The following is a 14,639-nucleotide window of genomic DNA, read 5'->3' as shown; positions in this document are numbered from 1 at the left end:
TTTTCCAGACCACGGGGTTCCATGTTTCCTTCAGCAGCTCTGAAAACTGGAGACATTCACTCTATTCTCCCTTAATTGTCTGAACACTAGAGCTGGAGCTATAACCGCAGTTTGGTTTTCCAGTTCCCTCTGGAGGCTGGTGTCTGGACATATCTCAGGGCTTTTGTCCCATTTTGGGGACCACGAGGAGAAGCACTGTGGTGTTCCTGGCAATAACCCTTCCCCTACTATGGCACCCTGTGAATACCAGTTAATAAATGTGCATGAAAGGGAGGGAACTCCCTTTTAGAAATGGAAAAGGGAAAGTCCTTCACGCAAAACACAGAGAAATGATGCTAAAGCCTGAGTTAGCACTTCCAGGTTTCTGCTGACCTGAACAATATTATACTTACCCTCTCTCCCAGCATCTAATGCAGTGTCTTTATCATCTGAAAAGAGATGTTTGGAGATAGTGAATAAATGCACTGCATGGAAAGGTAGGATGCTGCTGTAACTGGTACTCATAAGGCAGCCAACCAGGTGCTGCAGGATGTCCTGTTCCTCCCAAGCTATGGTTGTATTTTATTGGTGCCCGTGTTTCAGGCTTAGCATCCCTTGACAGGAGTCTTGTACACGTAAGACTTTACTGCTAGATGCTAATAACTCTTGTTATTCTACAAATCTATCTGGCTTCTAAATAGAAACAAACCAAATCATCCTATAGAAGATATCACTATATAGAAGATATGGTATACAAGAGCATTAAGTATCCTCTCCTACCCTCCCTTCACATTATACACTGCTGCCCAGATAATATTCAAGGGTGGCTGACATCTTTCATCTGCTCCATGTTATTAAAACCCCCTAGCAAGAGGAATGAATATTCATCTGTGCTATATATAGCACCATATTTATTGCTATCCACAGCTGGGAGTACAGCTCGGGTACCCACACTCACATCCTTACGCTTTGGTTTTTGCAAGCTCTTTAGCTCTGTGGCTGCCAAGTCTCTGGCTGGCTGGTGGCATCAGCGCTCTGCAAGGAGCCTGCTGCTCCTCTTTCCTGGCAGAGGTTCCACAGGGTTTCAAAGCCTCCCTGCAGTGCGCTTATTAAAGGCTTTTTGTTTATCTTGTGAAATCAGCCCCGTGAATGCTGACACCGACTGAAGTGCTGGGAGAGTTTCCCTGACTCTTCCTCTCGCTGTCTCTCACGGGTCTATTCCCATGAACATGATCTCAGGTGTGCCGTGCGTCATCGGGCCGCCCCGGGCGCTCTCTGCTTTACTGGCAGGGAAGATGAATGCGCAGTTTCTGAAGCTCTGCCCGTAGCCGGGTGCTCCTCCTGCCTCCCGGCCTGCCCCAGTGCTGCCGAGAGCAGTCCCAGCCATCCCAGTGGCTGTGGCAGCGGCAGGCACCAGGCGCTGTCCCGGGGCACACTGCGCTCCCAGCAAAGGGCTTGCTGCAGGAGAGCGGCTCTGCAATACCGCCCCAAACCCATCTGCACTGCTCCGGCAGCATTTTCCCAGCCTCTAAATCCCGTCTATCCCCGCAGGGATGCAGCCTCTGCCGGGACAACCGAATCCTCCCACGACGGGCCCGCTGCAGCACGTGAGGCTGATTTTCTCCTTTGGATGAGAAAGCACCTCAGTCTGCAGGGCTGGGGTGTTGACGCTCACCACCAGTGAGGTGCCAGCTACAGCCCTGGCTTCTCCCTGTGTCCATGCTGCCACTGAGCTACATAAGCAGGTGCTCACCTGGAGAAGCTGAGGGTTAAGCTTGGTGGCAGGGCGAGATACTTAAGGGATGGTGGAGGAAGAGCAGGCTCGTGATTTATTCACAGATAAATGGTAGATTCATCACTGTGAGGGGGATGAGAGAGGCACTGGCACAGGGTGCCCAGCGAAGCTGTGGCTGCCCCATCCCTGGCAGTGTTCAAGGCCAGACTGGAAAGGGCTTGGAGCAACCTGCTCTAGAGGAAGGTGTCCCTGTCCATCGCAAGGGGTTGGAACTGGATGAGCTTTAAGGTCCCTTCCAACCAAAGCCAATCTATGAACCTTTGACTTGAGTGCCCTGAGTTTAACAGCAGTGATGGCACCACCAGCACAAGCATTCACATGTATGTGGCCACTTAGAAATCACCAGCGCTGTCCCCACCAGCAAGCTCCACCAGCACAATAGCGTCAGCACAGCTGCAGGGGTGCTGCAGAAGGGGCTTTGCTCTCCATACTTGACTCATGAACCTCCCATCCATCCTCCTCTGCAGGACTATGGATGTTCCTCCACAGGAGGCTGAGCTCTTCCACCCTCACCACCAACAGAGTGGGCTCTGGAGGGAGCAGCGGGCATCATCCCCTGAACAGGAAGCCAGGCCTGGCTCCAAGGCTGCTGCTGCTGCTGCTCTTCCCCGTGCACCACAAGCCTGGGGAAGGTTTCAGGAGCGCCTGGCTCGCTTTCTGAGAAAACAAGGAAAGAGAGATTTACCCTAAGCCCTGGGAAGCCCGTGCATTTTCATTGTATTTTAATTTTAAGAGATTGTCTGCCCCGCCCAAGATTATCTCATGGGAAAGAAAAGCCTGGCTCAGTGACTCGTCTGAAACTTGTCCTGGAGCCAGATTTCCCCGCACCTGATGTTCCTCCATAGCAGCAGAAACCAGAGTATTTCAGTTCACAACACTGCCCCAGGGGCAGCGCTGGGGATAAGGGGATGGAGGGGGAGGATGGGACCCACGTCTCCTCCTGCTCTTCCAGAACAAGTCCAGCAGGTTTGGGTGCTGAGCAGCTCAGTCCCGGAGCTGGAAAGGGCATGGTGTCACCCTGGGAACTGGAATCACGTGGGGCTGCAGCACAGGGAACCTGTCTCAGGGATACGTTGAAACATACCCTGTGCTCTTGTGCAATAGGTCTTTGCAAGTACAATGCTGTATTTATACGGTGGGAACGGAGAGCCCAGGGCTGGACTCCACAGAGGCATGAGTAAGCAGCTTCCAGGAGGCCCAGGTGCCGGCTGGGCCAGCTCTTTGATTCCTCTGCTGGGAGCAGATGCAGACTGTGAGCCGTGTATTGACCAGCATCCTCCAGTACAGGAGGACAGTTTTGGAGCCATATGTTAAAATTTGAGTGGTTCATTTGTATAAATGCTTTATTGGCTACAGAGAGACCTTACAACAGTCTTACTGTACCTAAAGGGGGTTTACAAGAAATCTGGAGAGGGACTTTTGACACAGGCATGTAGTGATAGGACATGGGGGAATGGCTTTAAACTGATTTACATTAGATACTAGTAAGAAGTTCTTCCCTGTGAGGGTGCTGAGGTGCTGGCACAGGGTGCCCCAAAAGGCTGTGGCTGCCCCATCCCTGGCAGTGTTCAAGGCCAGGTTGGACACAGGGGCTTGGAGCAACCTGCTCTAGTGGAAAGTGTCCCTGCAGTGGAAGGTGGGTTGGAACTGGATGAGCTTTAAGGTCCCTTCCTACACAAACCATTCCATGATTCTATGATCTCCCAGGCCCACTACCTGGCAATTTAGCATGGCTCCAAGCATAAAGGAGAGCTGAGATGTTTAAGCAGACCAAGCTGGCCAAGGACAGCCTCACAGGCACAAAGGACTCGGCAGGGTTGGAACAGCAGCAGTCTGATTGAAGCACAGGTTGCAGGAGGACAAACGTTTCTTGTGGTGCCAGTGCCTGTCAGAGCAGTGCCTCTGCTCACTCCTGCTCCTCTGGCACTCCCACACTGCTCTTTGCAAGGCCACAGAGAGGACTGCAGGAGGAAACCAATCTAACCCAAACCAGTGGCAGGAAGGTATTAGAAGCAAAGCTGGAGCAGACTATTTGGCTGCCACTACAGCTGAGAAAAGTCAAATCAAGCCCTGCTTCCAAGCTGGAGATGGGTGCCTAATTGATAAACAGCATTGAATTTGAAGCAGTCTGAAAAGAACAGCCAGTTAGCACCTGAGGATTAAACTGGGGGGTGTTAAGGTGATAAGGTTGTTAACAGAGTCAAAACCTTGCAGGAAATGGGGGACGATGCCGTTCCCATGTAATTGTGTTTCAGCAGTGCTCAAGCACCACCAGGTTCCTGCTGCTGGACTCATGTGTTCTCCTGACCTGGTAATAATTCAGCCTGGCCCTTCAAAGTAAATAGGACGTAACCTACAGGGCATGAAGTTCTCCTGAAGGGACCTTTCAGACTTGCCCTTCTGGCGCTGGCAGGAGCTCTGTTGAGTCAGACGAAACTTGGTATTATTTTGGGGATTAATTCCCAGTTAGGGTTAAGTGGAAGCTTAGGAAAGCTGGGAACCTTCTTGGCACAGCTCAGCTCATTTAGGATGTGCTACGTACAGAGAAAGGAATCAAAAGGGTCCTTTCCACACTGTGTTCCTACTATTGCTGACACCTGACCTCAGCACCTTTGGAGACAGCAGCAGAGAGTGGCAGCTAACACAGCACCTTCATGCAGAAGTACACACCATGGTGCAGACCTGTACTGAAGTACCTGCAGTGTTGTTTATGCTGGTGGGAAAGCCCTGGTGAGTTACTCTGCTGGATGCAGGAGTCTGCTGATCCAAGTCAGACACTTTGAGCAAGAAAGAAGGTACTAGAGAGTTTCTATAGGGTAGCTATAGGCACATCAGTGTGTTTTAGCATTTGATGCTGAGCTTTGCGCTATGGAGCAAGTCAGATCAACTAATCATAAGGATCCTCTCTTGCATTAACGTAAGTGACACTCATGTGGAATTGTGCTGGCGTAGTAATGGGCTTGGCTAGCTTCATCCAGCCTGGTGGGGTGGTTTGTGTTAGCAACAGTCTCCCAGGAGCCCTCCTGTGCTCTTAGCATCATCTGAAAATACAGGTTGGTCAAGCAGCACCGCAAGGCAGAAACAAGCCCAAACTGTACTAGAGCCAGGCAGCAACACAGGTCCAGTAGTGCAGCATGGAAAGCACTAGAGCAAGGCTTTAAAGATGCCTTGGGTGGCTTTGGTAGGACACTCCATTTAATGAGATGGATTCACCCCCACCTCCGGGAGCTCAGCTTTGTTCATGGGTTTCAGGGAGTTTTAGGGTGCTTATTGTGCACCCGGCAGGATATAGCTCAGTGGGATGACTCAGGCACCGTAAAGTTAATTCACACTTTGCTGCTATTTCCATTCACAGGTTTTCTGTAAGCTTTAATGCTGGGAAGCTGCAAAGCTGGGAGCTGGCTCCAAATAATCCCTTAGGTCATTTCACATCCAGCAAAGAGCAGACTGCAGGAGGACAGCTCCCACATCGTGTATTATCAGCAGTAATTTCCCATTCCCTTCCAGCTTGTGAATCACATTTGCTCATTACCTCTGCTACACTGTGATTTTTGTCCATTTCCTTTCCTACCTCCCTGCTGAACTCCCCCAGCAGCCTCCCTTCCCAGCCCTCTGCCTTTGAGCATCTATGGAGACCCAGATGTGGACACGTGGGAGACCTGACCTACCTGTAGTGCTGATGATAGGGCTGAAAGGATGTCCTGTGAGCTGTCCTCGATAGAGCCTTTGTGTCCTATGTGGCACAGACAGATTTTTTCAGCACTTGAGCAGTTTTAACTACTAAGGTAAGTTGAATAAAGCTGGTCGCTGAATTACTCACCGGCCTAATGACAGAGCAGCATGCTGTTATTAAGGTTCCAAATGCAAACCCTACATGGGCTTGTCTCAGTGAGTGTTGGGAGGGCCTCCTGGCTGGTCCCTGGATGGTGACTTCTGGGGAGAGGCACTGAAAGCATTGCGTGTTTGCTCCTCCATCCCCCTCAGCAGCCTCCACCCTGAGCAGCTGCTGAGGGACTGGAAAATGAACTGAGGCAATAGATGGCTCTTGGAAGGTTTCAGCTATGAGAGGATTTTTACCATTGCTAGTGGGGGTTAGATAGAGGGAAAAGTGGGGCAATTTCCCTTGTATGCCAGTGTCAGTAAAATGGAATAACTCCTTTTCAATCTTAAAGCCCAGGTTGTTTTGCACTCATTGTAATTTAAAAATTCCAAACACAAATTATGGACATTACAAAAGAATTTATTTGAACAAATATTAGACACAATCACAGAGGAAGAAAGCAGCTCTCAGTTTCTTTTCCAGAATGAAATAATCCCTGTTTCATACCAAGCTACTGCAGCACAACCCTTGCTCTTCTCAGCAGGAGGAAGGCTGGTGTTCTTCCCACCCATGGAGCTGCTCCATAGGGGTACGATCTGCTCCTTCGCAGGCCACACTACAGCCCTCGGTCTCAAAGGCTAAAGAAATGCATAAAGACCCAACAGACAAACTGAACTAATGATACAGCAAAGGTGCCTGTCCGGCTAACAAACACATGTAGGGAAGCACTGCTGAGTGAGAGCTCTGTAATTGGTGTCCTGTTATAGGTGTGTAGGACATGGCACTTCTAGCTACCACCTCTGTACTCCCCACCTCTTGGGACTCCTCACTGAACCCTCACTGATGGCATTTCAGCTGGGGGACTCCTTTCAACATTCAGCTCCTTTTGCCACGCCATCCCTTCCAGGTCTCTAGGCGTCACCCTACAAGCAGCTCCAAGGCTGTGAGCTACTTCCCTTTGCAAGACCTGCCCTCCTCTTTCACACTGATACTGCCCATGCAGACAGCAGGCTTGTCTCATGTCCTAGGGACTACATGAGCTGCACCACAAAGGGAAATGGTTGTGAGACAGTTGCAGGCATTTGTTTGGATCCAGAACCATACTGCATTACTTTGGGTTTTTTACAGGCCCACTATCTCAGGTATGCTTGCTTCTGGTGCAGGGCAAACAATCCGCAGCTATGTCACCTCCAGAGTGTTCCCAAAGTGATAGGCCATGGCCAGATGCAGAGAACACCCCGAGTATTGAAAGCACTGGCTGACAGACCTGTCATGCTCTCTGCTACATAAACCAGAACGAAATGTCTCTGTGAAAGACGTCTGAGAAATTGATGCAAGTTCTGTAGTAAAATGTGAAAAGACCCACTGGGAAATGAATCCCCTGGGAAACAGGTGAGAGGGGAACAGAGCAAACAGTGAGTGTTTTCCTCTGGCAGCAACTTCATGGATTTCCTTTGCTTTTGATTTCAACAGATCAAACAGTGACTTTTAAGAAAGGGAAGCACAATGGAAAGAAGCCCTGAGCCCTTCATTCCTGTTCTGCAGCCTTAGGAAGAACCATACAAGGTACATTCTGTTCTCCTGCATAGATCTGAAACTGAGGGGTTTACTGACCAAGAGAAGCTTTCTCATTACAACCCCTTCTTTTTGATTCAGAACTTAATGTATGGACAACATTACTTTGAAATTGAGATCATGAGCAAATTTTCAGGTCCCTGCAAGATTCCCTGAACATTAGCATCTCAACTAAGTAGAATCACAACTTTCATTTAACAATGTTCATACTTTCCTTCTCCATCTCCCTTTCTTCCTTCCATCTCTCTTTCCCCTTTTTAATTCCTTCTTTTCTTCCTTCTCTCATTACATTCTTCTCTTCTCACATTACATGCATGGCTCTCCATCCACCTTTCACCCCTTGGTACTGTTATAAACTCTTTGCTGACAGTTTTGTCTCTGCTAGACAGACAGAGCCACTCATCGCTGTTCCTCACCTGTTCTTTCTCTCCAAACACCACGCACACACACACACAAGGCCTTTAAAATAGGTCCCCAAGTTCATGACTACCTCTTCCGACAGGACTATAACACTGGCATCCACTGGACTACAGAAGCGTTTCAGAGAGTATTTTGCTTAAAGAATTACTGTAGCTCCCAGTGCCTGCTAATGGCCTTTGTATGGGAAAACCTTCTCAAGGTGCTCACAACACAGGGCCTTTAAGAGTGAGCGCTGCTTTTTCACACCCCAGTGCCTTGTACCTATCTTGGCAAGCAGAATCAGAGGGGGGATCCCAAATCTCTCATTACAAACTCTGCAGCCCATGTCTGATCACTTTGCAGTCGCCTGTGACTGCCACTGCACTACTCTCTCCCAAGCCTGTAAATCAGCCAAAACATAGGCAGACTTCACAAGTCCCTCACGTTTATTTTGCTGCATCAGAACTCTGTTAGCCTCTGACAGAAAACTGGTCATTCTGAACAATGTAAGGAACCTGCCTGTTCTGGGGTACTGAGTTGTGATGTATGAAAGGCTCCCATTAGTCTGGGACACTACAGACATGTCCAGCAGGTACTTTTAGCTGCCTGGACCACTCCACATCCCAGCACAATGGAAATCCAGTTAGTGTCTCCTAGGCATCTGATACTGTAACCCAGCAAGAGCCAGGTTTCCAAGCCCAGCAGCTTATCATACCCTCCTCACTGGGGCCATAGGAGCAGTCACTCCAAGAAGGTGCAGAGCCAATACTGGCACAGGTGTTTCTTCCCCTCCCCAAAGCAGCTTCAGACAAAGCAGAAGAACTTCTTCCAGCGGCATTTGGAGAGAGTCTTGATACCTTTGGCAGTCATCTTCTTTTCCTGCCGTGCTTTGTGCTCAACACCACTGACAATGGCCATGTCAAAAACTTCTTTGAGGTTCTTCTGAGTCAGTGCTGAGCATTCCAGGTAGGCTTCAGCCCGGATTTTATCAGCTAGACCTTCTGCCTGAGGCCGGGGCACAGGCTTCACATGGTAGCGATCCAGGCTGATGAGGACATTGACATCATCCCGCAAGTCTGCCTGTGTCCCCACTAGCAGCACTGGTGCCCGGGGGTTGTGAGTTCGTATCTCAGGGATCCATTTCTCAGTAATGTTCTGAAAGGAGCTTGGATTTACCACGCTGAAGCAGACAAGGAAGACGTCGGTGTCAGGGTAACAAAGCGAGCGCAAACAGTCAAAGTCCTCCTGTAGGAAATTGAAGGAGGGGAAAGAAAAAAGGTCTTTACTGGACTGATCTCCTAACAGCATGATGCTGCAGTGTCTTTTCCACACATTAGATAAGACAGCAACTCCCTCATCATGCTGACTTGGCAATGCCGTGGTTCAGACACAAGTTTCAGACACATTCACCCCTCTGTGACTGCCATATCAGCAAATGGCTAAAGCTGGACTAGTGCACTGCCCTCCTTCCTTCCTTCCCAGTTAAATACTGCCTTCCTGAAAAGCCTGCTAACAGTCTCTGTCCCACAGAAGCAGAGATGACAGCTGTTGGTAGAGCTTACCTGTCCAGCGGTGTCCCACAGCTGGATCCGGACTGGGGCTCCATCCACCAGGACTTGCACTGTAGCAGAAAGAGAGTAAGGATGAATCTGAGGGATATGCCCAGCTCACACACATACATTCATACAGGCTTTTCCCCAGAGCACTCTGATTTGTATCCCACTTGAACAGACTCCCTGAAGTCACTCAAGTCTGCCCTCCTCACTGAGCATCCTCCCAAACCTTACTGAAACAGCTGAAGGTTGCACTGGGAACATTAAAAGACCCTCAATAGACTTTCTGATTTGCTTAGCCCTCAGGTGTTTTGGGCTCTTCTATAGTTCCATATTACTGGACAACTGCTTTTCCAGGGAAGAGGAGCCCTCAGCCAAACAGTGCCCTGAGAACAACTTGCTGTTCCTCTTCCACAACCCAAGAAAGCAGATATGAATAAACACAAGCAGAGGACTCCAGCAACTTGCTCCTAGCTTCTTGACCAAGGGTGGAAGTTCATACCGGTCTCCATTACACATGCTACTGGAGATTTGTCCCATCCAGGCCAGAAATTTGGCTGAATTTATATATATAAGTGTTTCTGTGAGTGCCCTAGCTAAAGAAAAGCAAGACCCAAACCCAACTTTGAAACGAAGAAGCTATTAAGGAAACAGGAAACAGTGATGAGTGAAATCCCCTTCGGAGACTATCCCCACGCTGGAAAACTGCTGAGTTACACAGGTAAGGTCTGCTCCCATTTCACTCCCTAATCACAGCAAGCCTTCATGTGGTATCAGCTGACTCAGACTGAGGGCTGGCAGGACCTCCGATGGAAATCTGGAATGAAACTGTTAGATGTCTAAGTGCACAGACACCACAGAGACTGGCTGGGGACTGAGGAAAAGGAGAAGAGGGATGGGGGAGCTGCAAAGCACTTGAACAAAGTGGATGGGGCTGAGCTCTGACAAATAGAGGCAGGCATCCTGGCTAAGGTTGGTGACAATGGCTGGCACTTAACACGAGCTAGCTAAACTCCACTGCCGTGCTCAAGGAGGAGGCTTTATTGTCCTTTTTGTTTAAACAACAGGAAAAAAAGACCCAAAACAAAAGCAGGCTCAATCTCTTTGTGATTCTTAAAGTCATTATTCAGGTGAGAAAAGTGATAGAAACAACTGACTTGGAGAGTTTAACATAAGCTCCTGAAGAAAGCCCTCCTCCCTGAAAGCAGTCTGGGGAGGAGGGAGACACAGAGGAAAGATGAACTGAAGCTTGGTGGGAGACTGAGACAAGGAGAAAGGAAGGGATGGGTGCGTCCAACACAGGGCCACTCCTCGCTGCAGCATAGCTGAAAGTCAGCGCTTCCTTGTGACTGGGAAACGGTTGGGATGTTACCATATCTTTGCCCCACAGGAGGAAGAGAAACCTGTTCCTGATCAAAGAACCTGCTAGATGGTGACTTGATCTTCAAGCCACTGGGCATTTGCCTTTCTAGTATCTGGTTTCTTCTGTCTCACAAGTGCACTGAGAGAAGGAATTAGCATCTCTGCAATGTTTCACCGTCGTCAGAAGAAAGGCAGCACATGTATTACCTGCTGCTCCAGCACTTGCACAAAGTTTTGCTCTATCTGCTGCAAGCCTCAGCTATGCTAGCAACAGCCCTCCACACACCACCCTCAGGAGGTCCACACCCTGGGGATGAGGCTGGATTTCGGTACAACAGCACAGGGCTGGCAGAACAGGATAGCCTGGTGGAGAAAGGTCACCAGGTACACGTTTCGCTCAAGGCTGCTCTACCTGCCAGGGACAGCCAGCAGGAGGTAGCACCCAGAAAGATGTGGCTCGGTCACGATCCCAGAACTGTTCTCTTCATAATGTGAGGCTTTCTCCTGTCTTACCCTTGGAATTACCATCCCAAAACCAAGATTAAGATGTGAACTGCTCAGTTCTCTTGGTAGCTGCAAGTATTCCCTAAGAGTGGAAGGAATTGGGTTGCAGTTTCTGAAATGGATCCTGAACTGTAATTTGTGAATCAAGGGAGGGACTTTCTTCAAGGTTATCCAGGTTAAGAGTAGGGGTGGGAAGGGAAAATTCTCTCTTCTCCCAGTAAGCAGAAAGTGAACTTCAGAGACCCATTTTTAATGTTTTTTATTTCTATCAGTTGCAAATCCTATGCACCTCTGGAAGTCAGGATTGGTACCTGGACATTGAGAGTGGAGCTAAACCCATGTGCACCCATGTGCAGCTCTCTTCAAATTACTGCTAATCGGGGAGTCTCTTAACTCATAGTGCCTCCACCTTCCTGGATTGTTTTACTATGGGTTTACCCTTTCAGAGAGCGTGGAGGCTAATCTATGGTAATTTCAAACTTCTTTTAGCCCAAACCATACACATCAATGTGAAGCAAGCAGAAAAAGCAGTAACCCTTCCCTTGGAGGACTCAAGCTCCTTCCATCTGTTCCCAAAGGGCTGATGGACCTTGCATAGCAGGATGTTCCCTGTTCATTTCCTTCAAGTGACAGCGTGAGAGCTTGGAGAGGGTGTCAAGGCAAATCAATTCCCAGCACAAGAGTGAGCAACTGGGGGGACATTCAGACAAACAAGAACACTCCCTCTAAGAACCCATGAGACTATGACACATGCGATGTCTCGTTCCTGGTTTGACCTGAGCCCATCTGTAATCTACTGATCTATACTGTCATATACTGTTGTGTTTCTTCATAGCAAATGAAGATTAGAAATCTTTCAAAGGGCTTTGTAATTTCCAGGGGTTTATACTAGAAATTGGAGCCCAAAGGAAGAGAAGGAGAACAAAGATAGCATTTACAAAAGTGGAGACTAATGACTTATCAGCTAATAGGGAGGGCAATTCTAGCCAGACTTAAAGCTCTTCAACTTTTTGGGAACTTCTGTTCAGTGCTAACTTCAGTGGACATGTTGGGAAAAGGATGTTTTTCTGAGTATCAGTTAAAGGTAGAAAGTCTACAGTGCAACGCTGTGATATTTCTGAAGCTAAAAAAACCCAACAGTAACAGAAAAATCAGCCCCCTTCTCTTTAGTCATAATAACACCACAAGACCACGAAGATGCCCAGTTTCATAGCACTCTCAAGCCAATTTGACAGGGAAGCTGTGGCTGCCCCATCCCTGGCAGTGCCCAAGGCCAGGTTGGACGGGGCTTGGAGCACCCCGCTCTAGTGTGAGATGTCCCTGCCCCTGGCAGGGGGTTGGAACTGGATGAGCTTTAAGGTCCCTTCCAACACAAACCATTCCATGACCCATGACACGTACCCGTTGACACACAAACGCGGCACTCCCACCCGGTAACTGCACTGAACACCCGAGCGCCGGTGCGGGCTGCGGGGCTCTATGTCTCGGGCTGTGCGCACCCTCCACCCGCACCGACACTGGGCGCTGCCCGCCCCACCGGACCCCCCGCCGCCGGCTCCCGGCAGCACCGCGCTTCGCCCCGCCGGGCGCCTACCGGAGAAGGTGTCGAGCGCGGTGGGCTGGTACTCGTCGGGGTACCCGTTGGTGGTGTAGCTGACGACCAGGCTGGTCTTGCCCACGGCGCCATCGCCCACCAGCACGCACTTGATGCCCAGCTCCGGGCCGCTGCCCCGGGGGGGGCTGTGTCTTCGCAGGGCGGGCGAGTAGTCCAGGAGCTCCTGAGGCGGCATCGCAGTGCTACCGGTAGCGGTGGGTCGGCGGGGCCAATGCCATGCCCGGGCGGGCGGGCTGTCGGGGCTGCTGTCGGGGATGCCGTGCGGGACCAGGCGCTCCAGCCCGCCCAGCACCGCTGCTCATCGCTACACCTGCCGCCCCGCGCCCAAAACCCGCTCCGTTTCCCTAGGCCCGCCCCGGACCGCCCCAACGGGAGGGAGCCCGGCACGGCCCGCCCCGGCTCGGCCACCTCCTCTCGGGGTGCACCCGCCCCCGAGCAGCGCCTACTCTCGGGATGCCGGCAGCAGGCAGGCCGGCCAAGCTCCGTGCTGTGCACAGGTCCATCCGTGCACATACCCTCCTGACACCCCGCTCCCCCCCTTATCAAAAGCAGCAGCACTTCTTTAGATGCATTTATTTCCTTTACATTTATGTTTCCTATTACCTGTGGTTTCTGGCATAACAGGAGTATTATCAACAGTGAGAGGGACAGTGGGGACCCCAACACAGGACAGATGTGGACCTACTTGAGTGAGTCCAGAGGAGGCCATGGAGATGCTCAGAGGGCTGGAGCAGCTAAGCTCTGGAAACAGGCTAAGAGAACTGGGCTGGATCAGTCTGGAGAAGAGAAGGCTCAGGGAGACCTTAGAGCAGCTCCAGTGCCTAAGGGGCTACAAGAAACCTGGAGAGGGACTTTGGACATGGGCCTGTAGGGACAAGACAAGGGGGAATGGATTTAAAGTGACAGAGGGGAGATTGAGATGAGACATCAGGAAAAAATTCTTCCCTGTGAGGGTGCTGAGGCGCTGGCACAGGGTGCCCAGAGAAGCTGTGGCTGCCCCATCCCTGGCAGTGTTCAAGGCCAGGTTGGACAGGGCTTGCAGCAACCTGCTCTAGTGGAAGGTGTCCCTGCAGTGGAAGGTGGGTTGGAACTGGATGAGCTTTAAGGTCCCTTCCAACCCAAAATACTCTATGATCCTATGGTTCTATGAAATACATCCCGTTTGTTCACTATGTGACTGCTGTTACTGAGTTCCTCTGACCCAGCCAAGCTGTTGCTACATGCTGGCAAAAGCCACAGAGCGTATTTTCCCATGACATGTGCACGAGTTCCCAGTCTACTGCCTTTTTTCATACTCACCTCTGGTAGCTCACACACTACCCTATGCCCCTTGGCAGCTGAGAAGATGGCTCCATCCCTGCCCTGAGGAGCTCACTGTCTAAAGCAGTACGACTAAACAAACAGAAGAGTGGGAGCACACCACTTAAAAGGGGAGATGTGACCACGCTATCACGGCAGCTACTGCACCCCAGTGTAACACTGCCAAGTGATTGAAAACACTAGAGGGAAAGTATTAATGCAGGCAAGACCTATTATTGCAACACCAGCTTTGAAAGTGGAGCTGTTTCCTTATAGAGGAGCTAAACTCCAACCATGATGAGTGCCCCCAATTCAGCTACATGATGTCCTTGCTTGTGTTCTCAGCAAGGGAGATGTCTGCACTGGCCAAGTTCATGCTGCAAAGAGCCATTGGTTAGCAGTTCTCGAGTGTGTCTCACTGTGGTTTGCATCCACGCTAAGAAGCTGCCCAGATGTTGCACTTATATTAATGCTAAACTTGAGAAGCCATCTTTAAGCCAGGCACAGCCTAAAATGCTTTTTCCCATGGCTGACAGAAGGCCACAAGCACTGCAACCCCTCAGGCTCAAGAGTCTTGGCTAGAGAAAGCATGTCCACTCTTTGGAGACAAGCTTCCTAGGAACAGCAAGGTTTTTTCCTCTGCTGTTTTCTCTAGCAGTTCGCTTTAATCAACTCTTCTGTGTTTTTACTGGCACAACCTTAAATTTCTATAGCTATAAAAGATGGGGATGGTATTAT

The 14,639-nt window shown here is 50.1% G+C and overlaps 1 protein-coding gene across 1 annotated transcript; it reads right to left on the bottom strand.

Annotated features, from left to right (window-relative positions):
* Positions 1-8,372: 8,372 nt before the first annotated feature.
* On the bottom strand, positions 8,373-12,777 carry RHOV (ras homolog family member V; the record flags this gene model as incomplete). Its single annotated transcript, XM_080619074.1, has 3 exons — positions 8,373-8,813; positions 9,131-9,189; positions 12,582-12,777. 3 exons carry the CDS (start codon positions 12,775-12,777, stop codon positions 8,373-8,375), a joined length of 696 nt encoding a protein of 231 aa, XP_080475200.1.
* Positions 12,778-14,639: the final 1,862 nt, after the last annotated feature.

Source organism: Psittacula echo (assembly GCF_963264785.1).
Source record: "Psittacula echo genome assembly, chromosome: 5".
Taxonomy (NCBI): Eukaryota; Metazoa; Chordata; class Aves; order Psittaciformes; family Psittacidae; genus Psittacula; species Psittacula echo.
Note: the sequence above shows the minus strand (reverse complement) of the source record. Positions and strands in the feature narration are given on the sequence as shown.